At 48.0% G+C, this 26,740-nt stretch overlaps 1 protein-coding gene across 1 annotated transcript in view; it reads left to right on the top strand.

The window, feature by feature from the left end:
- RRM2 (ribonucleotide reductase regulatory subunit M2) overlaps nt 1-26,043 on the top strand; it is a 46,024-nt gene extending 19,981 nt beyond the window's left edge. The window contains exons 4-10 of the mRNA XM_063915424.1: nt 10,583-10,699; nt 11,007-11,140; nt 18,436-18,530; nt 19,220-19,353; nt 19,441-19,545; nt 25,328-25,441; nt 25,549-26,043. Of these exons, the coding sequence (XP_063771494.1) occupies nt 10,583-10,699; nt 11,007-11,140; nt 18,436-18,530; nt 19,220-19,353; nt 19,441-19,545; nt 25,328-25,441; nt 25,549-25,701 (852 nt within the window). The 3' untranslated portion in view covers nt 25,702-26,043. The remainder of the gene's footprint in view (nt 1-10,582; nt 10,700-11,006; nt 11,141-18,435; nt 18,531-19,219; nt 19,354-19,440; nt 19,546-25,327; nt 25,442-25,548) is intronic.
- Nucleotides 26,044-26,740: the final 697 nt, after the last annotated feature.

Genomic DNA, 26,740 nt, shown 5'->3' with positions numbered 1-26,740 from the left:
GGTCAAGGGACTCTCAGGCAATAGCTGTAGATGCTCTGGTAACACCGTGGGTGTACCAATCAGTGTATGGGTTCCCTCCTCTGCCTCTCATACCCAAGGTACTGAGATTGATAAGATGGAGAGGAGTAAGCACTATATTAGTGGCTCCGGATTGGCCAAGAAGGACTTGGTAACCGGAACTTCAAGAGATGCTCACGGAGGATCCGTGGCCTCTACCTCTAAGAAGGGACCTGCTTCAGCGGGGACCTTGTCTGTTCCAAGACTTGCCGCGGCTGCGTTGACGGCATGGCGGTTGAACGCCGGATCCTGAAGAAAAAAGGCATTCCGGATGAAGTCATCCCTATCCTGATCAAGGCGGGAAGGATGTAACCGAAAAACATTATCGCTGCATTTGGCGAAAATATGTTGCGTGGTGCGAGGCCAGTAAGGCTCGACGGAGGAAATTCAACTGGGTCGATTCCTACATTTCCTGCAAACAGGAGTATCTATGGGCCTGAAATTGGGGTCCATTAAGGTTCAAATTTCGGCTCTGTCGATTTTCTTCCAAAAAAAAAAAGAACTAGCTTCATTCCCTGAAGTTCAGACGTTTGTTAAAGGGGTACTGCATATACAGACTCCTTTTGTGCCTTCAGTGGCACTTTGGGATCTCAAGGTGGTTTTTGGGTTCCAAAAGTCACATTGGTTTGACCCACTTAAATCTGTGGAGTTAAAATATCTCACAGAAAAAGTGGTCATGCTGTTGGCTATGGCCTGGGCCAGGCGCGTGTCAGAATTGGTGGCTTTATCCTGTAAAAGCACTTATCTGAGTTTCCATTCGGACAGGGCGGAATTGAGGACTCGTCCTCAGTTTCTCCCTAAGGTGGTTTCAGCGTTCACCTGAACCAAACCTGTTGTGGTGCCTGCGGCTACTAGGGACTTGGGGGACTCAAAGTTGCTAGACGTTGTCAGGACCCGGAAAATGTGTTTCCAGGACGGCTGGAGTCAGGAAATCTGACTTGCTGTTTATCCTGTATGCACCCAACTAGCTGGGTGCTCCTGCTTCTAAGCAGACTATTGCTCGTTGGATTTGTAGTACAATTCAGCTTGCACATTCTGTGGCAGGCCTGCCACAGCCAAAAATCTAAATGCCCACTCCACAAGGAAGGTGGGCTCATCTTGGGCAGCTGCCAAGGGGTCCTGGCTTTACAACTTTGCCGAGCAGTTACTTGGTCAGGAGCAAATACGTTTGTAAAATTCTACAAATTTGATACCCTGGCTGAGGAGGACCGGGAGTTCTCTCATTGGGTGCTGCAGAGTCATCCGCACTCTCCCGCCCGTTTTGGGAGCTTTGGTATAATCCCCATGGTCCTTACGGAGTTCCCAGCATCCACTAGGACGTCAGAGAAAATAAGAATTTACTTACCGATAATTCTATTTCTCGTAGTCCGTAGTGGATGCTGGGCGCCCATCCCAAGTGCGGATTGTCTGCAATACTTGTATATAGTTGTTACAAAAATCGGGTTGTTTATTGTTGTGAGCCATCTTTTCAGAGGCTCCTACGTTTATCATACTGTTAACTGGGTTCAGATCACAAGTTGTACGGTGTGGCTGGTATGAGTCTTACCCGGGATTCAAGATCCTTCCTTATTATGTACGCTCGTCCGGGCACAGTATCCTAACTGAGGCTTGGAGGAGGGTCATAGGGGGAGGAGCCAGTGCACACCAGCTAGTCAGAAAGACTCGCCCTCAATTTCTCCCTAAGGTGGTTTCAGCGTTTCACATGAACCAGCCTATTGTGGTGCCTGCGGCTACTAGGGACTTGGAGGACTCCAAGTTGCTGGACGTAGTCAGGGCCCTGAAAATATGTTTCCAGGACGGCTGGAGTCAGAAAATCTGACTCGCTGTTTATCCTGTATGCACCCAACAAGCTGGGTGCTCCTGCTTCTAAGCAGACGATTGCTCGTTGGATTTGTAGTACAATTCAGCTTGCACATTCTGTGGCAGGCCTGCCACAGCCAAAATCTGTAAAAGCCCATTCCACAAGGAAAGTGGGCTCATCTTGGGCAGCTGCCCGAGGGGTCTCGGCTTTACAACTTTGCCGAGCAGCTACTTGGTCAGGGGCAAACACGTTTGCTAAATTCTACAAATTTGATACCCTGGCTGAGGAGGACCTGGAGTTCTCTCATTCGGTGCAGCAGTCATCCGCACTCTCCCGCCCGTTTGGGAGCTTTTGTATAATCCCCATGGTCCTTACGGAGTTCCCAGCATCCACTAGGACGTCAGAGAAAATAAGAATTTACTTACCGATAATTCTATTTCTCGTAGTCCGTAGTGGATGCTGGGCGCCCATCCCAAGTGCGGATTGTCTGCAATACTGGTACATAATTATTGTTACCAAAAAATTCGGGTTATTGCTGTAGTGAGCCATCTTTTCTAGAGGCTCCTCTATTATCATGCTGTTAACTGGGTTCAGATCACAAGTTGTACAGTGTGATTGGTGTGGCTGGTATGAGTCTTACCCGGGATTCAAAATCCTTCCTTATTGTGTACGCTCGTCCGGGCACAGTATCCTAACTGAGGCTTGGAGGAGGGTCATAGGGGGAGGAGCCAGTGCACACCAGGTGATCCTAAAGCTTTCTTTAGATGTGCCCAGACTCCCGCGGAGCCGCTATTCCCCATGGTCCTTACGGAGTTCCCAGCATCCACTACGGACTACGAGAAATAGAATTATCGGTAAGTAAATTCTTATTTTTTTTTTTATTTTCAGGGAGCTCTGCTGGCAACAGACTCCCTGCATTGTGGGACAGAGGGGAGAGAAGCAGCCATACTCTCTGAAGCTAGGTCCTGCTTCTTTGGCTACTGGACACCATCAGCTCCAGAGGATTGTACGCAGGATCTCACCCTCGCTGTCCGATACCAGAGCCACGCCGCCATCCCCCTCGCAGAGCTGGAAGACAGAAGCCGGGTGAGTGAGAAGCAAGAAGACTTCAAATCGGCGGCAGAAGACTCCGTTCTTCACTGAGGTGACGCACAGCACTGCAGCTGTGCACCATTGCTCCCACACACCTCGCATACTCTGGTCACTGTAAGGGGGGGGGGCGCCCTGGGCAGCATTTGGAACCTTTTTGACAAAAGTAAATATACATACATACATACATACATACATACATACATACATACATACATACATACATACATACATACATGCTCTGTATGTATGAGCCCCACCAAGAAAATGCATATTTAAGCGGGACAGAAGCCCGCCGTCGAGGGGGCGGGTCTTCCTCAGCACTCACCAGCGCCATTTTTTTTTTCTCCACAGCTCCGCTGGGAGGAAGCTCCCCAGGCTCTCCCCTGCAGATTCACGTTAGAAGAGGGTAAAAAGAGGTGTGGCACATAAATTAGGCGCAAAAACAATATAAACAGCAGCTACTGGGTTAACATTAAGTTACTGTGTTATTCCTGGGTTTTAGCGCTGGGGTGTGCTGGTATACTCTCTCCAAAGGGCCTTGTGGGGGAACTGTCTTCAAAAAGGGCATTCCCTGTGTGGTGTCGGTACGCTTGTGTCGACATGTCTGATGAGGAAGGCTATGTGGAAGCAGAGCGGGAGCAAATGAATGGTGTCTCCGCCGACTGTGCCGACACCTGATTGGATGGATATGTGGAAGGTTTTAAATGATTGTTAATTCCTTACATAAAAGGTTAGAAAAAGCTGAAGCCTCAGGACAGTCGGGGTCCCAACCCATGCCTGATCCTATGTCTGAGTCCAACAGGGTCTCAGAAGCGCCCACTATCCCAAATTGTTGACACTGATACCGACATGGATTCTGACTCCAGTGTCGATTACGATGATGCAAAATTACAGCCAAAATTGGCTAAATCCATCCGTTATATGATTATAGCAATTAAGGATGTGTTGCACATCACAGAGGAAACCCCAGTCCCTGACAGGAGGGTACATATGTATGGGGAAAAGAAGCCACAGGTAACCTTTCCCCCCTTACACGAGCTAAATGAGTTGTGTGAAAAGGCTTGGGAATCTCCAGTTAAAAAAACTGCAGATTTCCAAAAGGATTCTTGTGGCGTATCCTTTCCCGCCAACGGACAGGTTACGCTGGGAATCCTCCCCTAGGGTGGACAAAGCTTTAACACGCTTATCCTAGAAGGTAGCCCTGCCGTCACAGGATACGGCTACCCTCAAAGATGCTGCGGATAGAAAACAGGAGGGTAGCCTGAAGTCAATTTATACACATTCAGGTACCTTACTGAGGCCGGCGATCGTGTCGGCCTCTGTGTGTAGTGCTGTAGCAGCGTGGACGGACACCCTGTCTGAGGAACTTGTTACCTTAGACAAGGATACTATATTATTGACCCTGGGGCATATTAAAGACGCTGTCCTACATATGAGAGATGCTCAAAGACATTAGTCTACTGGGTTCTAGAATAAATGCTATGTCGATTTCTGCCAGAAGGGTCCTGTGGACTCTGCAATGGACAGGTGATGCCGACTCAAAAAGGCATATGGAGGTTTTACCTTACAAGGGTGAGGAATTGTTTGGGGAGGGTCTCTCGGACCTGGTCTCCACAGCTATTGCTGGAAAGTCAAATTTTTTGCCATGTTTCCTCACAGCCTAAGAGAGCACCGTATTATCAAATGCAGTCCTTTCGATCACAGAAAAACAAAGTCCGAGGTGCGTCCTTTCTTGCCAGAGGCAGGGGCAGAGGAAAGAAGCTGCACAACAGCTAGTTCCCAGGAACAGAAGTCCTCCCCGGCCTCTACAAAATCCACCGCATGACGCTGGGGCTCCACAAGCGGAGCTAGGCCCGGTGGGGGCACATCTTTGAAATTTCAGCCACAAGTGGGTTCACTCCCAGTTGGATCCCTGGGCAATAGATATTGTGTCTCAGGGATACAAGCAGCAAAAGGTTTTCAGATTCCGTGTGCACAAGACTGAGGTGCAGCTACACAATACACACGTGTGTGAATCCACCCCACACACAAGAAACAGATACAGAATAAAAAATAGTGTATTAACAACAGTAGCGCTCTCCAGCCACCAAGTTTGAATTAAAACACCAGGAGTGAAAAAATCAAGGAAACTGATTCACCCTGAGGGAATGGAGGGATCCTTCACCCTCCCTTTGCTTAGGTCTGTGTAAACAGCAGCAAAACACTTCTCTCTCGATCACAGACCAAATAGGGAAATTCTCCAAAGCCTCAGAGAAAATCCGTAACGGATGACAATGGGTTCACTTCTTAAAAAGCATCCTGAAACACTTTATATTTCACATATGCCAAAGATTAGACATTTATAGCTTTCCCATTTTGTTGAGCATAAATGGAATAATCAGCTTCCATGATCTGGGATTGTTACATCTTTTGAACATGTTTCTAAGTTCCACTACAGCTGAATGAAGTGATTTGTGGTCTGAGGTGTGAGCTTCTGCTGGGTGTAATGAAGCAATAATTGCAGTATAGATGCAGTCTATACAATCCCAGATCATGGAAGCTGATTATTCCATTTATGCTCAACAAAATGGGAAAGCTATAAATGTCTAATCTTTGGCATATGTGAAATATAAAGTGTTTCAGGATGCTTTTTAAGACGTGAACCCATTGTCATCCGTTACGGATTTTCTCTGAGGCTTTGGAGAATTTCCCTATTTGGTCGAGAGAGAAGTGTTTTGCTGCTGTTTACACAGACCTAAGCAAAGGGAGGGTGAAGGATCCCTCCATTCCCTCAGGGTGAATCGGTTTCCTTGATTTTTTCACTCCTGGTGTTTTAATTCAAACTTGGTGGCTGGAGAGCGCTACTGTTAATACACTATTTTTTATTGTCTCAGGGATACAAGCTGGAATTCGAGGAGATGCCCCCGCACAGATTACCTCAAATCAGCCCTGCCAGCTTCCCCCCACGAGAGGGAAATATTGTTAACTGCAATTCACAAATTGTATCCAACAGGTGGTGGTCAAGGTTCACCTCCAACAAGGAAGGGGTTATTGTTCGACCATGTTTGTAGTCCCGAAACCGGACGGTTCGGTCAGACCCATATTGAATTTAAAATCCCTGAACCTATACCTGAAAAGGTTCAAGATGGAATCGGAGAGCGGTCATCGCAAGCCTGGAAGGGGGGCATTTTATGGTGTCTCTGGACAAAGGATGCATACCTTCATGTCCCCATTTATCCACCTCATCAGGCGTACCTCAGATTTGTGGTACAGGATTGTCATTACCAATTTCAGCCGTTGCTGTTTGGTCTCTCCACGGCACCGAGAATTTTACCAAGGTAATGGCGGAAATGATGGTACTCCTGCGGAAACAAGGAGTCACAATTATCCCATGCTTGGACGATCTCCTCATAAAAGCGAGATCAAGAGCAGTTGCTGATCAGCGTAGCACTTTCTCTGGAAGTGTTACGGAAACACAGCTGGATTCTAAATATTCCAAAGTTGCAGTTGGTTCCTACGACTCGTCTGCCTTTCCTGGGCATGATTCTAGACGCAGACCAGAAAAGGGTTTATCTCCCGATGGAGAGAGCTCAGGAACTCATGACACTGGTCAGGGATCTATTAACACCAAAACAGGTGTCAGTGCATCACTGCACTCGTGTCCTGGGATAGATGGTGGCATCATACAAGGCCATTCCCTTCGGCAAGTTCCATGCGAGGACTTTTCAATGGGACTTGCTGGACAAGTGGTCTGGATCACATCTTCAGATGCATCGGTTAATCACCCTATCCCCCAGGGCCAGGGTGTCACTCCTGTGGTGGCTGCAGAGCGCTCACCTTCTCGAGGGCCGCAGATTCAGCATTCAGGACTGGGTCCTGGTGACCATGGACGCAAGCCTCCGAGGTTGGGGTGCAGTCACACAGGGAAGAAATTTCCAAGGTCTGTGGTTAAGTCAAGAGACTTGCCTTCACATCAACATCCTGGAACTAAGGGCCATATACAACACCCTATTTCAAGCAGAGACCCTGCTTCGCGACCAACCGGTTCTGTTTCAGTCGGACAACATCACCGCAGTGGCTCATGTAAACCGCCAAGGCGGCACAAGGAGCAGAGTGGCGATGGTGGAAGCCACCAGAATTCTTCGCTGGGCGGAGAATCACGTAAGCGCACTGTCAGCAGTGTTCATCCCGGGAGTGGACAACTGGGAAGCAGACTTCCTCAGCAGACACTACCTCCACCCAGGAGAGTGGGGACTTCATCAGGAAGTCTTCACACAGATTACAAGTCGGTGGGAACTGCCACAGGTGGACATGATGGCATTCCGCCTCAACAAAAAGCTACAGAGGTATTGCGCCAGGTCGAGACCCTCAGGCGATAGCTGTAGACGCCCTGGTGACACTGTGGGTGTTCCAGTCGGTCTATGTATTTCCTCTTCCTCTCATACCCAATGTGCTGAGGATAATAAGAGAGGAGTGAGAACAATACTCATTGTTCCAGATTGGCCAAGAAGGACTTTGTATCCAGATCTGTAAGAAATGCTCGGAGGACCCCTTCCTCTAAGACAGGACTTGTTGCAACAGGGGCCCTGTCTGTTCCAAGACTTACCGTGGCTGCGTTTGACGGCATGGTGGTTGAACGCCAGATCCTAGCAGAGAGGCATTCCGGATGAGGTCATTCCTACGCTGATAAAGGCTAGGAAGGACGTGACTGCTCAACATTATCACCGTATATGGTGAAAATATGTTGCTTGGTGTGAGGCCAGGAATGCTCCTACGGAGGAATTCCAGCTGGGCCGTTTACTTCACTTCCTACAGTCCGGAGTGAATTTGGGCCTAAAATTGGCTTCCATTAAGGTCCAGATTTCAGCCCTATCCATTTTCTTTGAAAATGAGTTGGCTTCTCTACCTGAAGTTCAGACGTTTGTAAAGGGAGTGCTGCATATTCAGCCTCCTTTTGTGCCTCCAGTGTCACCTTGGGATCTTAACGTGGTGAGTTTCCTGAAATCCCACTGGTTTGAACCACTCAAAACTGTGGAGTTGAAATATCTCACGTGGAAGGTGGTCATGCGATTAGCCTTGGCTTCGGCTAGGCGTGTCAGAGTTGGCGGCTTAGTCACAGAAAAGCCCCTATCTGGTTTTCCATGCGGATAGAGCAGAATTGCGGACCCGTCCACAATTTCTGCCGAAAGTGGTTTCATCCTTTCATATAAACCAACCTATTGTGGTGCCTGTGGCTACTACTGACTTGGAGGATTCAGAGTTACTTGATGTGGTCAGGGCTTTGAAGGTTTATGTAGCCAGAACGGCTAGGGTCAGGAAAACAGAGTCTTTGTTTATTCTGTATGCTTCCAACAAGCTTGGTGCTCCTGCTTCAAAGCAAACTATTGCTCGCTGGATCTGTAACATGATTCAGCAGGCTCATTCTGCGGCTGGATTGCCGCTGCCAAAATCAGTTAAGGCCCATTCCACTAGGAAGGTGGGCTCTTCTTGGGCGGCTTTGCAGAGCGGCTACTTGGTCGGGTTCAAATACTTTTGCAAAGCTCTACAAGTTTGATACCCTGGCTGAGGAGGACCTTGTGTTTGCTCATTCGGTGCTGCAGTCATCCACACTCTCCCGCCCGTTTGGGAGCTTTGGTATAATCCCCATGGTCCTTACGGAGTCCCCAGCATCCACTAGGACGTTAGAGAAAATAAGATTTTACTTACCAGTAAATCTATTTCTCGTAGTCCGTAGTGGATGCTGGGCGCCCGTCCCAAGTGCGGAATACTTCTGCAATACTTGTATATAGTTATTGCTTCAATAAGGGTTATGTTATTGTTGCATCAGGGTTGACCTGTTACTCTGTTCATACTGTTAACTGGTTGTTTTCACTTGTTATACGGTGTGGCTGGTATGAATCTTGCCCTGGATTACCAAATCCTTTCCTTGTACTGTCAGCTCTTCTGGGCAGTTTCTCTAACTGAGGTCTGGAGGAGGGGCATAGAGGGAGGAGCCAGTGCACACCAGAATCTAAATTCTTAAAGTGCCCATGTCTCCTGCGGAGCCCGTCTATCCCCATGGTCCTTACGGAGTCCCCAGCATCCACTACGGACTACGAGAAATAGATTTACCGTTAAGTAAAATCTTATTATTCCAGCCATCAGTTTGCATGTGCAGATGTTACTTGGCAGGCAAGTTCTCCTGTATGGCATTGTGCCAGAGGCTACTGTGAGGGAGCTAGGTGTAGGGCTGGACAGTGTAGTTCAGCCAGTGTCAAGGTGTTGACACACCACTCACTGTATGATATTCATTAGATTTCTTCTAAAGTGACTATATCACAGGCTACTATTCAGTGGTCCCCATCTTATCCCTTGTTGCACCAATAGCAGTCGAGTTTAGCAGCATAAAGGGGCTAAACCCAACTAAACTAATGGGTGTAGCAAAGGCCTTTTCTGGTAGCTTTTAGCACATTTCGGCTTGCCACCCCCTTGGGGATTGTGAGCTGAAATGATCACACCTGTTGGCAGAAACCATTGTATAGCCCTCTGTTCCATGCTCTCTATGTACCCCATCTGTGTCACCCCTGTCTGACTACCCTTCCCCTTAGAATGTAAGCTCTCACGAGTAGGGCCCTCTTCCCTCATGTGCTTATACTTTTCTTACTTTAATAATCCTCAACTGCCCAGATCCCGCAGTTTTTGGCCACTTGGAACTTGTCTCCGTTTACTGGTATAGTTATGCTTAGTTGCCCTGTACTTGTCCTATATTGTCTTCAACTGTAAGTCACTGTTTCCTTTTTTTATGTGCATATGTACTCTGTAATTGGGCGCTGCGGAACCCTTGTGGCGCCATATAAATAAAGGATAATAGCTGTCGGTGAATAGAGGCAGGAAGAATTGAATACCACCCGCTGGCTTAGTGTGTGAACTGTATGCTGCCAGTAATGCTGGGCTCTAGCTGACAGCCTAGCTGCTCTGCTGTAGTGCAAACTTGAAAGAATCTGGTACGCAGCTGCAATTTTACCTTTGCCCAACCCTTGGTTGTGTTAATGGTGCACCATTAAATGTTTCCACTATTAACATATGTGCATTAACAGTGGGCAGGGCCAATTGTGGAAAGGGGTGGAGCTTCACAGCCATGGCTTGGGCAGAACCAAGCACCACTCTGCATGGAGGAAGTTAAAACCTTTTTGATTGCTTGACAAGCCCCAACGCTGATTCCCAGGCACCGCATAAGGCATTTTACTGCTAAGCCCACCCCCAGCCAATAGGAGTCTGGGAGGTGGGCTGAATTCCATTGAGTTTACGGATTCCTTTTGCGCTGCACGGCTGTCCCTTGGATCTGTCCCTAGTATACCTGAATCTTCAGAGGTTGCAGTCGCTGGCAAGCCTGCAAGATTTCCCGGTGTGCCACTGAAGAGGTTAATAGAATAACAATGTGTATATATGCAAGATAACCATGTGAAGTAGCTATTGGTATAGCTTAGTGTATTAGGGCACTAGGGGAGTATGGAGAGAGCAACGCAGCTAACTAGCAGGAATTTTAACAGCATGCATGCTTTGGCAGTAAAGAGATACAAGACACCACTGCAGCAATGCCTAACCTACAAAGCTGCAGAATTACAGTACCTTAATGACTTGTATTTTAATGCACTGAAACATGTTATGTTGTAGGTGGATCTATCCAAAGACCTCTTGCACTGGGAGTCTCTGAAGGATGAGGAGCGGTTCTTTATTTCCCATGTGTTGGCTTTCTTTGCAGCCAGTGATGGCATTGTGAATGAGAACTTAGTAAGTTAATTTACCTTACACTATAAGATTGTGATGTGACTTTAAGTTGTACATATCTTGGTGTACTTGACACTAGTCTGGCTACTACCCACAGAATTACATTGGGAGGGTGCAATACTTTGACAAATGTAGTGTAATTATTTGCTTATAGATGGGTGAAGTTAATGACTTCTAACCTAGATCTTGGATGGCAAATCAAAGTTGCATGTATCTAATTTCTAGCCGTTGCTGTCTGCCCACGTAAATGCGGTGTTTATCACTTAGAACCAAAGCAAGCTTTTTAAACTACAATATATATTTGCTCCAGGTGGAGAGGTTCAGTCAAGAAGTGCAAGTAACTGAGGCACGCTGTTTTTATGGCTTCCAAATTGCAATGGAGAACATTCATTCAGAAATGTACAGTCTTCTTATTGACACATACATCAAAGATCCCAAAGAAAGGTAAGCTGCTGAATTTTGACTCCTACTATATTTATGCTGTAGAAGGCTAATGCTTCAGTGTAAAACTACACCTATTTGTGCATGAAAACTTCTAAGAGGCAGTGCACTTAAATGTGGTGCTGCACACTGCCATTATATACAGTAATGCCCACATTGCATATCTTGCTATTGACACCTATGTTGGTCCAGTGTGCCACACCTCGCTTAACTGAATTGCCCCTTGGTCAGTAGTGGTCTGTGCTTCCGTAGTATTTCTAAAGTTTTAGTACGCAAGGATAGCAAACCTAAGATGGAAATGACAGCACAATCTTCATACAAGTATTACTGCAGTAGATTATTATTACATTTTCTCTATCGTCCTAGTGGATGCTGGGGTTCCTGAAAGGACCATGGGAATAGCGGCTCCGCAGGAGACAGGGCACAAAAAGTAAAGCTTTTTCAGATCAGGTGGTGTGCACTGGCTCCTCCCCCTATGACCCTCCTCCAGACTCCAGTTAGATTTTTGTGCCCGGCCGAGAAGGGTGCAATCTAGGTGGCTCTCCTAAAGAGCTGCTTAGAAAAAGTTTAGCTAGGTTTTTTATTTTACAGTGATTCCTGCTGGCAACAGGATCACTGCAGCGAGGGACTGAGGGGAGAAGGAGTCAACTCACCTGCGTGCAGGATGGTTTGGCTTCTTGGCTACTGGACATCAAGCTCCAGAGGGACGATCACGGGTACAGCCTGGATGGTCACCGGAGCCACGCCGCCGGCCCCCTTGCAGATGCTGAAGTCGGAAGAGGTCCAGAATCGGCGGCTGAAGACTCCTGCAGTCTTCAAAAGGTAGCGCACAGCACTGCAGCTGTGCGCCATTTTCCTCTCAGCACACTTCACACGGCAGTCACTGAGGGTGCAGGGCGCTGGGAGGGGGGCGCCCTGGGAGGCAAATGATTACCTATAAAGGCTAAAAATACCTCACATATAGCCCTAGAGGCTATATGGAGATATTTAACCCCTGCCTAATTTTTATAAATAGCGGGAGACGAGCCCGCCAGAAAAGGGGCGGGGCCTATCTCCTCAGCACACGGCGCCATTTCCTCTCACAGCTCCGCTGGTCAGGACGGCTCCCAAGTCTCTCCCCTGCACTGCACTACAGAAACAGGGTAAAACAGAGAGGGGGGGGCACATTTATGGCGATATTTTGATATAACAAAGCAGCTATAAGGGAGCACTTATTATAAGGCTATCCCTGATATATATATATATATAGCGCTTTTGGTGTGTGCTGGCAAACTCTCCCTCTGTCTCCCCAAAGGGCTAGTGGGTCCTGTCTTCGTTAGGAGCATTCCCTGTGTGTCTGCTGTGTGTCGGTACGTGTGTGTCGACATGTATGAGGACGATATTGGTGTGGAGGCGGAGCAATTGCCAAATATGAGGATGTCACCCCCTAGGGAGTCGACACCAGAATGGATGCCTTTATTTATGGAACTACGGGATAGTGTCAACACGCTAAAGCAGTCGTTTGACGACATGAGGCGGCCGGACAATCAATTAGTGCCTGTCCAGGCGACTCAAACACCGTCAGGGGCTGTGAAACGCCCTTTGCCTCAGTCGGTCGACACAGACCCAGACACAGGCGATGACTCCAGTGGTGACGGTGACGAATCAACCGTATTTTCCAGTAGGGCCACACGTTATATGATTTTGGCAATGAAGGAGGCGTTACATTTAGCTGATACTACAGGTACCACTAAACAGGGTATTATGTGGGGTATGAAAAAACTACCTATAGTTTTTCCTGAATCAGAAGAATTAAATGACGTGTGTAATGAAGCGTGGGTTGCCCCTGATAAAAAGCTGATAATTTCAAAGAAATTATTGGCATTATACCCTTTCCCACCAGAGGTTAGGGAGCGCTGGGAAACACCTCCTAGGGTGGACAAGGCGCTAACACGCTTATCTAAACAAGTGGCGTTACCCTCTCCTGAGACGGCCGCACTTAAAGATCCATCAGATAGGAGGATGGAAAATATCCAAAAAAGTATATACACACATGCAGGTGTTATACTACGACCAGCTGTAGCGACTGCCTGGATGGGCAGTGCTGGGGTAGTTTGGTCAGAGTCCCTGATTGAAAATATTGATACCCTGGACAGGGACAATATTTTACTGTCGTTAGAACAAATAAAGGATGCATTTCTTTATATGCGTGATGCACAGAGGGATATCTGCACACTGGCATCACGGGTAAGTGCTATGTCCATTTCGGCCAGAAGAGCTTTATGGACGCGACAGTGGACAGGCGATGCGGATTCAAAACGGCATATGGAAGTTTTGCCGTATAAAGGGGAGGAGTTATTTGGAGTCGGTCTATCAGATTTGGTGGCCACGGCTACAGCCGGGAAATCCACCTTTCTACCTCAAGTCACTCCCCAACAGAAAAAGGCACCGACTTTTCAACCGCAGCCCTTTCGTTCCTTTAAAAATAAGAGAGCAAAGGGCTATTCATATCTGCCACGAGGCAAAGGTCGAGGGAAGAGACAGCAACACGCAGCTCCTTCCCAGGAACAGAAGCCCTCCCCGGCTTCTACAAAAGCCTCAGCATGACGCTGGGGCTTCTCAACCGGACTCGGGGACGGTGGGCGGTCGTCTCAAAAATTACAGCGCGCAGTGGGCTCACTCGCAGGTAGATCCCTGGATCCTGCAGATAATATCTCAAGGGTACAGGTTGGAATTAGAGACAGATCCACCTCGCCGTTTCCTGAAGTCTGCTTTACCAACGTCCCCCTCCGAAAGGGAGACGGTTTTGGAAGCCATTCACAAGCTGTACTCTCAGCAGGTGATAGTCAAGGTACCTCTTCTACAACAAGGGAAGGGGTATTATTCCACTCTTTTTGTGGTACCGAAGCCGGATGGCTCGGTAAGGCCTATTCTAAATCTGAAGTCCTTGAACCTGTACATAAAGAAGTTCAAGTTCAAGATGGAGTCACTCAGAGCAGTGATAGCGAACCTGGAAGAGGGGGACTTTATGGTATCCTTGGACATCAAGGATGCGTATCTCCACGTTCCAATTTACCCCTCACACCAGGGGTACCTCAGGTTCGTTGTACAAAACTGTCACTCAGTTTCAGACGCTGCCGTTCGGATTGTCCACGGCACCTCGGATCTTTACAAAGGTAATGGCCGAGATGATGATTCTTCTTCGGAGAAAAGGCGTATTAATTATCCCATACTTGGACGATCTCCTAATAAGGGCGAGGTCCAGAGAACAGCTAGAGATGGGATTAGCACTGTCTCAAGAAGTGCTAAAACAGCACGGGTGGATTCTGAATATTCCAAAATCCCAGTTAATGCCGACAACTCGTCTGCTGTTCCTAGGGATGATTCTGGACACGGTTCAGAAAAAGGTTTTTCTCCCGGAGGAAAAAGCCAAGGAGTTATCCGAGCTTGTCAGGAACCTCCTAAAGCCAGGAAAGGTGTCTGTACATCAATGCACAAGAGTCCTGGGAAAAATGGTGGCTTCTTACGAAGCAATTCCATTCGGCAGATTCCACGCAAGAATTTTCCAAAGGGATCTGTTGGACAAATGGTCAGGGTCGCATCTTCAGATGCACCTACGGATAACCCTGTCTCCAAGGACAAGGGTGTCTCTTCTGTGGTGGTTGCAGAGTCCTCATCTATTGGAGGGCCGCAGATTCGGCATACAGGATTGGATCCTGGTGACCACGGACGCCAGCCTGAGAGGCTGGGGAGCAGTCACACAAGGAAGAAACTTCCAGGGAGTATGGACAAGCCTGGAAACGTCTCTTCACATAAACATTCTGGAACTAAGAGCAATATACAATGCTCTAAGCCAGGCAGAACCTCTGCTTCAGGGAAAACCGGTGTTGATCCAGTCGGACAACATCACGGCAGTCGCCCATGTGAACAGACAGGGCGGCACAAGAAGCAGGAGTGCAATGGCAGAAGCTGCAAGGATTCTTCGCTGGGCAGAGAATCATGTGATAGCACTGTCAGCAGTGTTCATCCCGGGAGTGGACAACTGGGAAGCAGACTTCCTCAGCAGACACGATCTTCACCCGGGAGAGTGGGGACTTCATCCAGAAGTCTTCCACATGCTGGTAACCCGTTGGGAAAGACCAATGGTGGACATGATGGCGTCTCGCCTCAACAAAAAACTGGACAGGTATTGCGCCAGGTCAAGAGATCCGCAGGCAATAGCTGTGGACGCGCTGGTAACGCCTTGGGTGTACCAGTCGGTGTATGTGTTTCCTCCTCTGCCTCTCATACCAAAAGTATTGAGAATTATACGGCAAAGAGGCGTAAGAACGATACTAGTGGTTCCGGATTGGCCAAGAAGGACTTGGTACCCGGAACTTCAAGAGATGATCACGGAAGATCCGTGGCCTCTACCTCTAAGGAGGGACTTGCTTCAGCAGGGTCCCTGTCTGTTTCAAGACTTACCGCGGCTGCGTTTGACGGCATGGCGGTTGAACGCCGGATCCTAAAGGAAAAAGGCATGCCGGAAGAAGTCATTCCTACTTTGATTAAAGCAAGGAAGGAAGTAACCGTGCAACATTATCACCGAATTTGGCGAAAATATGTTGCGTGGTGCGAAGATCGGAGTGCTCCGACGGAGGAATTTCAACTGGGTCGATTCCTACATTTCCTGCAATCAGGATTGTCTATGGGTCTCAAATTGGGATCTATTAAGGTTCAAATTTCGGCCCTGTCGATTTTCTTTCAAAAAGAATTGGCTTCAGTCCCTGAAGTCCAGACCTTTGTTAAGGGAGTGCTGCATATACAGCCCCCTGTGGTGCCTCCAGTGGCACCGTGGGATCTCAATGTGGTTTTGGATTTTCTAAAATCTCATTGGTTTGAACCACTAAATAAGGTGGATTTGAAATATCTCACTTGGAAAGTGGCCATGCTTCTAGCCCTGGCTTCTGCCAGGAGAGTGTCAGAATTGGCAGCTTTATCTTACAAAAGCCCATATCTGATTTTCCATTCGGACAGGGCAGAACTGCGGACTCGTCCGCATTTTCTCCCTAAGGTGGTGTCAGCATTTCATCTGAACCAGCCTATTGTAGTGCCTGCGGCTACAAGTGACTTGGAGGACTCCAAGTTACTGGACGTTGTCAGAGCATTAAAAATATATATTGCAAGAACAGCTGGAGTCAGAAAATCTGACTCGTTGTTTATATTGTATGCACCCAACAAGATGGGTGCTCCTGCGTCTAAGCAGACGATTGCTCGTTGGATCTGTAGCACAATCCAACTTGCACATTCTGTGGCAGGCCTGCCACAGCCTAAATCTGTAAAGGCCCACTCCACAAGGAAGGTGGGCTCATCTTGGGCGGCTGCCCGAGGGGTCTCGGCATTACAACTTTGCCGAGCAGCTACGTGGTCAGGGGAGAACACGTTTGTAAAATTTTACAAATTTGATACTCTGGCTAAGGAGGACCTGGAGTTCTCTCATTCGGTGCTGCAGAGTCATCCGCACTCTCCCGCCCGTTTGGGAGCTTTGGTATAATCCCCATGGTCCTTTCAGGAACCCCAGCATCCACTAGGACGATAGAGAAAATAAGATTTTACTTACCGATAAATCTATTTCTCGAAGTCCGTAGTGGATGCTGGGCGCCCATCCCAAGTGCGGATTATCTGCATAAATTGTACATAGTTATTGTTAACTAATTCGGGTTATTGTTGAAGGAAGCCATCTTTCAGAGGCTCCGCTGTTATCATACTGTTAACTGGGTTTAGATCACAAGTTGTACGGTGTGATTGGTGTGGCTGGTATGAGTCTTACCCGGGATTCAAAATCCTCCCTTATTGTGTACGCTCGTCCGGGCACAGTACCTAACTGGAGTCTGGAGGAGGGTCATAGGGGGAGGAGCCAGTGCACACCACCTGATCTGAAAAAGCTTTACTTTTTGTGCCCTGTCTCCTGCGGAGCCGCTATTCCCATGGTCCTTTCAGGAACCCCAGCATCCACTACGGACTCCGAGAAATAGATTTATCGGTAAGTAAAATCTTATTTTATTTATAAGGCGCCGCATGTGTTTTGCAGCGCTGTACAAAGGACAGTACAGGGGACAAAACATTGCATTACAGTAAATAACAAATAGAGTACAGGTAACAGAGCACCACACATTCTCAAGACATAGTACAGCTAAGATGTAAGTATTGAGGGAGTGATCATCGTACTACTAGAGGCTGGTGGTTATAGATGGAGATGCGCCTTTACTAGCAGGATAAAAATGGTCGTTGAGTAGGGGAGAGCTGTGAGTGAAATGTGTTGAGACGAGGGCTAAGATAACAAGAGGAAAGAGGGCCCTGCTCTGAAGAGCTAACAATCTATTGGGGAGGGGCAACAGACAGATGACAAGAGGTGCAGGCAAGCGGGAGGTAGCCTGATGGCAGTATGCAAGCAAAGCTGAGATGTTCACAGCATGAGGCAGGGGGTGGAGGCGCGACTTCAGCTCTGGGTTATGCATTAGAAGGGTACGCTTTGATGACTAGGTGGGTTTTTAGAGCCCGTTTGAAGCTTTGCAAGGTTGTGGAGAGTCTAATGGAGCGGGGGAGTGCGTTCCACTGAAGGGGTGCAGCACGTGCAAAATCCTGAACTCGTGCATGGGAAGCAGTGACCAGGGCGGTGGAGAGGCGACTGTCATTAGTCGACCGTAGGGGGCGGGAGGGAGTATGAAGGGAAAGGAGGTTGGAGATGTAGGGAGCAGTGGAATTAGAGATGGCCTTGTATGTGAGGGTGAGGAGTTTGAAGAGGATTCTGTAGGGGAATGGGAGCCAGTGTAGATTTTGTTGAAGGAGTGGCAGATGTGGTGCGGCGGGAGAGGAAGATAAGCCTAGCTGCAGAGTTCAGGACAGATTGGAGGGGAGCAAGATGGGAGCAAGCGAGGCCAGTGAGGAGGACATTGCAGTAATCAAGTCGTGAGATGACCAGTGAGTGGATGATGAGTTTAGTTGCACTCTGGGAGAGATCTGGCCTGATACGAGCAATGTTGCGTAGCTGGAAACGACAGGATTGTGCCAGAGCTTTGATGTGGGGTGCAAAGGAGAGGGAGGAGTCAAGAGTGACGCCCAGGCAGCAGAGTTGGGGAACGGGGGAGATGGTGGTGTCAACAATGATGGAGATATAGATAACATCAATGATACAAGGACTGTTGGCACTTCACAAGAGTAAGCATTCAGGCAGCAAGTTCTGTGTTAATTGGCATTTACCTGTGACATCGTCCACTCTAACTTGTCCTGCATGAGTGGTGCATTCAAATTTGTAACCCAGAACACCTGTTCACCTCCAGGGAGTACCTGTTCAACGCAATTGAAACGCTTCCTTGTGTCAAAAAGAAGGCTGACTGGGCACTGCGTTGGATTGGTGACAAACAAGCAAGTTATGGTGAGAAACATCTCTACTTCCTGCACAACGTTTCTGTATGATGTGCTAGTGGCTTCAAAGTGCAATGTAGCTTTCTTAGATTAGACATCCTAGAAATAGAACATTAGCCTGTAGTGTTGATCTCTACCAGCAGTTCCCAACCTGTGGTACGTGTACCCCCGGGGGTATGCTGCAGACTGCTCAGGGTTACTTAAAACAAAGCCAGTAATGATAGTGCTCTCCAGCGTCTATCCCCCTTCCTCCCCAGGTACATGCACTGGCATGCTTGGAGGATGCTGGGCAGTCCTGAAAGTGTGGTGCCAAACACTGCTGCTGTTTTCCCTGCCTGCTGGGAGTGTGACTGGTTTAATCAAGCTCCTGCAGCTGGTGCAGAGGATCCTGGGGCATGTTGTATTGGTCACAGCATCTGTCACCACCATGTCTCCTGGCTGGCGAGGGGCATGCAGGGATCAGGGCAGCAGGAGTCAGACTTGGCGGTAATTGAATGAATTTTAATCTCTGCATTGTGAAAAAAAATAATATATATATATATATATATATATATATATAAATTATAATATATATTTCTCATGAATTAAAAGCCTAATCAAGGGGTTGCAGGAGAGAAGTTGGGAACTGCCTACCTATACAGCAAACTCCATGCTTATGCTCCAATGATTTCTCTTAACAGTTCTCTTTTCTTTGTGTAGGGGAGCGTGTGGTGGCATTCGCTGCTGTAGAGGGAATTTTCTTCTCTGGCTCATTTGCAGCAATTTTCTGGCTGAAAAAACGTGGACTGATGCCTGGTCTCACTTTTTCAAATGAGCTCATCAGTAGAGATGAGGTGGGTATTGCGCTTAACAGTCTGCACATGTTGGTGTAGAGGGATTTCTCTCATTCTGGCTCTCCTTTCACTGCTTCTGTCTTACAGGGCTTGCATTGTGACTTTGCATGTCTCATGTTCAAACATCTTGTGAACAAACCATCAGAAGAACGGGTCCGCGCACTTATTACTGATGCTGTTAGCATTGAGCAGGTATGTTCGGGTCTAATGCTCATCAAGAAGGCAAATAACCTTTTATGTACGCTAATGAAAAGCACAGTTCAAATCTTGGCTCAGCAGAGACTTGGTAATGGTCTTGCATATACTTTCTCTGACGTCCTAGTGGATGCTGGGAACTCCGTAAGGACCATGGGGAATAGCGGCTCCGCAGGAGACTGGGCACAAAAGTAAAAGCTTTCTGACTAGCTGGTGTGCACTGGCTCCTCCCCCTATGACCCTCCTCCAAGCCTCAGTTAGATTTTTGTGCCCGGCCGAGAAGGGTGCATGCTAGGTAGCTCTCCAGAGCTGCTTAGAGTATAAAAGTTTTAAATGGGTTTTTTTATTTTCAGTGAGACCTGCTGGCAACAGGCTCACTGCATCGTGGGACTAAGGGGAGAAGAAGCGAACTCACCTGAATGCAGAGTGGATTGGGCTTCTTGGCTACTGGACATTAGCTCCAGAGGGACGATCACAGGTTCAGCCTGGATGGGTCCCGGAGCCGCGCCGCCGGCCCCCTTACAGAGCCAGAAGAGCGAAGAGGTCCGAAAAAATCGGCGGCAGAAGACGTTCCTGTCTTCAATAAGGTAGCGCACAGCACTGCAGCTGTGCGCCATTGCTCTCAGCACACTTCACACTCCGGTCACTGAGGGTGCAGGGCGCTGGGGGGGGAGCGCCCTGAGACGCAATAAAACATGTTTTAAACCTTATATGGCTAAAGAAATGCATCACATATAGCTCCTGGGCTATATGGATGCATTTAACCCCTGCCAGTTTTCCTAAAAAAAGCGGGAGATAGGCTCCGCCCCCTTTTCGGCGGCCTTATCTCCTCAGCACACAAGCGCCATTTTCCCTCACAGCTCCGCTGGAAGGACGGCTCCCTGACTCTCCCCTGCAGTCCTGCTACAGAATCAGGGTAAAACAAGAGAGGGGGGGCACTAATTGGCAGAAAATACATATACAGCAGCTATAGAAGGGAGAAACACTTATATAAGGTTATCCCTGCATATATATATAGCGCTCTGGTGTGTGCTGGCAAACTCTCCCTCTGTCTCCCCAAAGGGCTCGTGGGGTCCTGTCCTCTATCAGAGCATTCCCTGTGTGTGTGCTGTGTGTCGGTACGATTGTGTCGACATGTATGAGGAGGAAAATGATGTGGAGGCGGAGCAATTGCCTGTAATAGTGATGTCACCCCCTAGGGAGTCGACACCTGACTGGATGGTAGTATGGAAGTAATTACGTGACGGTGTCAGCACTTTGCAAAAAACTGACGACATGAGACAGCCGGCAAATCAGTTAGTGCCTGTCCAGGCGTCTCAAACACAGTCAGGGGCTCTAAAGCGCCCGTTCCCTCAGATGGTCGACACAGACCCAGACACGGATACTGACTCCAGTGTCGACGGTGACGAGACAAGCGTAATGTCCAGTAGGGCCACACGTTACATGATCACGGCAATGAAGGAGGCTTTGAACATTTCTGATACTACAAGTACCACAAAAAGGGGTATTATGTGGGGTGTGAAAAACTACCCATAGTTTTTCCTGAATCAGATGAATTAAATGAGGTGTGTGACAAAGCGTGGGTTTCCCCCGATAAAAAAACTGCTGATTTCTAATAAATTATTGGCATTATACCCTTTCCCGCCAGAGGTTAGGGCGCGTTGGGAAACACCCCCTAGGTTAGATAAGGCGCTCACACGCTTATCAAAACAAGTGGCGTTACCGTCTCCTGATACGGCCGCCCTCAAGGAACCAGCTGATAGAAAGCTGGAAAATATCCTAAAAGGTATATACACACATACTGGTGTTATACTACGACCAGCAATCTCCTCAGCCTGGATGTGCAGCGCTGGAGTGGCTTGGTCGGATTCCCTGACTGAAAATATTGATACCCTGGATAGGGACAGTATATTATTGACTATAGAGCATTTAAAGGATGCATTACTATATATGCGAGATGCACAGAGGGATATTTGCACCCTGGCATCAAGAGTAAGTGTGTTGTCCATTTCTGCCAGAAGAAGTTTATGGACACGACAGTGGTCAGGTGATGCGGATTCCAAACGGCATATGGAAGTTTTGCCGTATAAAGGGGAGGAGTTATTTGGGGTCGGTCTGTCAGACCTGGTGGCCACGGCGACGGCTGGGAAATCCACCTTTTTACCCCAGGTCACCTCTCAGCAGAAAAAGACAGTCTTTTCAAACTCAGTCCTTTCGTCCCCATAAGGGCAAGCGGGCAAAAGGCCACTCATTTCTGCCCCAGGGCAGAGGAAGGGGAAAAAGACTGCAGCAGGCAGCCTCTTCCCAGGATCAGAAGCCCTCCCCCGCTTCTGCCAAGTCTTCAGCATGACGCTGGGGCTTTACAAGCGGACTCGGGCACGGTGGGGGCCCGTCTCAAAAATTTCAACGCGCAGTGGGCTCACTCGCAAGTGGACCCCTGGATCCTGCAGGTAGTATCACAGGGGTACAAATTGGAATTAGAGACGTCTCCCCCTCGCCGGTTCCTGAAGTCTGCTCTACCAACGTCTCCCTCCGACAGGGAGGCAGTATTGGAAGCTATTCACAAGCTGTATTCCCAGCAGGTGATAATCAAGGTACCCCTCCTACAACAGGGAAAGGGGTATTATTCCACGCTGTTTGTGGTACCGAAGCCGGACGGCTCGGTGAGACCGATTTTTAAATCTGAAATCATTGAACACTTACATAAAAAGGTTCAAATTCAAGATGGAATCACTCAGCAGTGATAGCGAACCTGGAAGAAGGGGACTATATGGTGTCTCTGGACATCAAAGATGCTTATCTCCATGTCCCAATCTACCCTTCTCACCCAGGGGACCTCAGGTTTGTGGTACAGAACTGTCATTATCAGTTTCAGACGCTGCCGTTTGGATTGTCCACGGCACCACGGGTCTTTACCAAGGTAATGGCCGAAATGATTCTTCTTCGCAGAAAAGGCGTCTTAATTATCCCTTACTTGGACGATCTCCTGATAAGGGCAAGATCCAGGGAACAGTTAGAGGTCGGAGTAGCACTATCTCAGGTGGTGCTACGTCAGCACGGGTGGATTCTAAATATTCCAAAAAAGCAGCTGATTCCAACACGTCTACTGTTCCTAGGGATGATTCTGGACACAGTCCAGAAAAAGGTGTTTCTCCCGGAGGAGAAGGCCAGGGAGTTATCCGAGCTAGTCGGGAACCTCCTGAAACCAGGACAAGTGTCAGTGCATCAATGCACAAGGGTCCTGGGAAAGATGGTGGCTTCTTACGAAGCGATTCCATTCGGAAGATTCCATGCAAGAACTTTTCAGTGGGATCTGCTGGACAAATGGTCCGGATCGCATCTTCAGATGCATCAGCGGATAACCCTATCTCCAAGGACAAGGGTGTCTCTCCTGTGGTGGTTGCAGAGTGCTCATCTTCTAGAGGGCCGCAGATTCGGCATTCAGGACTGGATTCTGGTGACCACGGATGCCAGCCTGAGAGGCTGGGGAGCAGTCACACAGGGAAGAAATTTCCAGGGCTTGTGGTCAAGCATGGAAACGTCTCTTCACATAAATATCCTGGAACTAAGGGCAATTTACAATGCCCTAAGCCAAGCAAGGCCTCTGCTTCAGGGTCAGTCGGTATTGATCCAATCGGACAACATCACGGCAGTCGCCCACGTAAACAGACAGGGCGGCACAAGAAGCAGGAGGGCAATGGCAGAAGCTGCAAGGATTCTTCGCTGGGCGGAAAATCATGTGATAGCACTGTCAGCAGTGTTCATTCCGGGAGTGGACAACTGGGAAGCAGACTTCCTCAGCAGACACGACCTCCACCCGGGAGAGTGGGGACTTCATCCAGAAGTCTTCCACATGATTGTAAACCGTTGGGAAAAACCAAAGGTGGACATGATGGCGTCCCGCCTCAACAAAAAACTAGACAGGTATTGCGCCAGGTCAAGGGACCCTCAGGCAATAGCTGTGGACGCTCTGGTAACACCGTGGGTGTACCAGTCAGTGTATGTGTTCCCTCCTCTGCCTCTCATACCCAAGGTATTGAGAATTATAAGACGGAGAGGAGTAAGAACTATACTCGTGGCTCCGGATTGGCCAAGAAGGACTTGGTACCCGGAACTTCAAGAGATGCTCACAGAGGACCCGTGGCCTCTACCTTTAAGGAAGGACCTGCTCCAGCAGGGACCTTGTCTGTTCCAAAACTTACCGCGGCTGCGTTTGACGGCATGGAGGTTGAACGCCGGATCCTGAAGGAAAAAGGCATTCCAGATGAAGTCATCCCTACCCTGGTCAAGGCCAGGAAGGATGTAACCGCAAAACATTATCACCGCATTTGGCGAAAATATGTTGCGTGGTGTGAGGCCAAGAAGGCCCCTACAGAGGAATTTCAACTGGGTCGTTTCCTGCAAACAGGACTATCTATGGGCCTAAAATTAGGGTCCATTAAGGTTCAAATTTCGGCCCTGTCGATCTTCTTCCAAAAAGAACTGGCTTCAGTTCCTGAAGCTCAGACGTTTGTCAAAGGGGTACTGCATATACAGACTCCTTTTGTGCCTCCAGTGGCACCTTGGGATCTCAATGTAGTGTTGAGTCTCCTAAAATCACATTGGTTTGAACCACTCACCACTGTGGAATTGAAATCTCACATGGAAAGTGGTCATGCTGTTAGCCCTGGCTTCAGCCAGGCGTGTCTCAGAATTGGCGGCTTTGTCATATAAAAGCCCTTACCTAATTTTTCATTCCGACAGGGCAGAACTGAGGACTCGCCCTCAATTTCTCCCTAAGGTGGTTTCAGCGTTTCACATGAACCAGCCTATTGTGGTGCCTGCGGCTACTAGGGACTTGGAGGACTCCAAGTTGCTGGACGTAGTCAGGGCCCTGAAAATATGTTTCCAGGACGGCTGGAGTCAGAAAATCTGACTCGCTGTTTATCCTGTATGCACCCAACAAGCTGGGTGCTCCTGCTTCTAAGCAGACGATTGCTCGTTGGATTTGTAGTACAATTCAGCTTGCACGTTCTGTGGCAGGCCTGCCACAGCCAAAATCTGTAAAAGCCCATTCCACAAGGAAAGTGGGCTCATCTTGGGCGGCTGCCCGAGGGGTCTCGGCTTTACAACTTTGCCGAGCAGCTACTTGGTCAGGGGCAAACACGTTTGCTAAATTCTACAAATTTGATACCCTGGCTGAGGAGGACCTGGAGTTCTCTCATTCGGTGCAGCAGAGTCCTCCGCACTCTCCCGCCCGTTTGGGAGCTTTTGTATAATCCCCATGGTCCTTACGGAGTTCCCAGCATCCACTAGGACGTCAGAGAAAATAAGAATTTACTTACCGATAATTCTATTTCTCGTAGTCCGTAGTGGATGCTGGGCGCCCATCCCAAGTGCGGATTGTCTGCAATACTTGTATATAGTTATTGTTACAAAAATCGGGTTGTTTATTGTTGTGAGCCATCTTTTCAGAGGCTCCTACGTTTATCATACTGTTAACTGTGTTCAGATCACAAGTTGTACGGTGTGGCTGGTATGAGTCTTACCCGGGATTCAAGATCCTTCCTTATTATGTACGCTCGTCCGGGCACAGTATCCTAACTGAGGCTTGGAGGAGGGTCATAGGGGGAGGAGCCAGTGCACACCAGCTAGTCAGAAAGCTTTTACTTTTGTGCCCAGTCTCCTGCGGAGCCGCTATTCCCCATGGTCCTTACGGAGTTCCCAGCATCCACTACGGACTACGAGAAATAGAATTATCGGTAAGTAAATTCTTATTTTAACCTACCTTTCTCCTTAGGAATTCTTGACTGATGCTTTACCGGTAAAGCTGATTGGCATGAATGGTGACCTGATGAAGCAGTATATTGAGTTTGTTGCAGATCGTCTTATGTTGGAACTTGGCTTTAGCAAGGTAACTACATGCTGGGGGGATAGAAGAGCCAAATGGCATTTTATCAGTAATCTGATTCACCAGAGGTTTAGCATAAACATAATTTATGGTAATGTCTTTTATTCCAGGTTTTCAAGGCAGATAATCCTTTTGACTTTATGGAAAATATTTCTTTGGAAGGAAAGACCAACTTCTTTGAGAAAAAGGTTGGAGAGTACCAGAAGATGGGAGTCATGGCAAAGACATCAGACCATAAATTCACTCTAGATGCTGACTTTTAATTGAACTGCTTGGCTGCTTCAGATGCAGTAAGATGGGGCATTTTAACCTTTTATCTACAATGAAATTGGCACTGATTAGGCACAACAAGCTACCAAATGTGCCCTTATCAGCGTGGTTCTTGTCTGATATCTGTATTTGACACATGCTAGTTCAGTGTAGGCATTTGTACTTGAAACACTCATGGGTACAGAAATTGTACAGCTTGGTGTATTACAAAGGGTGCTGTGTACTCTGCAGGGGAAGAACTGCTTGTTTATGTTGTGATTTTTCTTAGTGTAAATTTAATTTTTAATGGTTTTTACAGTATAAACTTTGCACTTTAAATAAACTTTTTATAAAAACCTTTTGTTCTTTCAAGTAAGTTCTAAACTTTTCCTAGTATGAGGAAAGTGGTGCATACAGCAATTGGTGTAACCATATGCCACAGTTGCTCTGCTTACCAAGATGTCACAAGGGCCTATATCCTTCTTCCACTACTGCTAAAACCCATTTTGCCATAACACAGGTCACGGCTTGGTGGAAAAGTGGTTAAACTGGGTCCAGTGACCTGATCATACAACCAACCAAGCTAGCTTGCAGGAAGTACCCAGATTAATGGACATTGCATCTGACCAGCTTCTGTTTATACATGGGGGAGATTCACTGCAGGGATGCTGCTTTCGGCAGCGCTGACACAGCAGGGGGTGGGACCTGTGATGTCAGCTGCTGGACATGTAGTGTTAACTCCTTTGATCTGGGAATAGTCCAGGTCAGAGCTGCAGATAAGATTGGTTCCAAATCTCAGGTTTGACCCAGGACTTGAATGGAAGAGATACGAGACCATAAGACTTGGCCACAACCAGTCACGAGTCAACATGGTGAGTGCTGCCTTAACTGGTAACTCACTGCAAAGTCTGGGACATCCATTAATGTAAAACCTACATTAATTACCTTAAATGGGTTGAGGCAACCAAATGGAATATGGTCATGTATTTTTCCACAGCAGCCACTTGTCCTCGAAGGACAACCTAAGCTTGACTGTTATTGACTTAGCAGGGT

Source organism: Pseudophryne corroboree, chromosome 4 (genome assembly GCF_028390025.1).
Source record: "Pseudophryne corroboree isolate aPseCor3 chromosome 4, aPseCor3.hap2, whole genome shotgun sequence".
Lineage (NCBI taxonomy): Eukaryota > Metazoa > Chordata > Amphibia > Anura > Myobatrachidae > Pseudophryne > Pseudophryne corroboree.
Note: the sequence above shows the minus strand (reverse complement) of the source record. Positions and strands in the feature narration are given on the sequence as shown.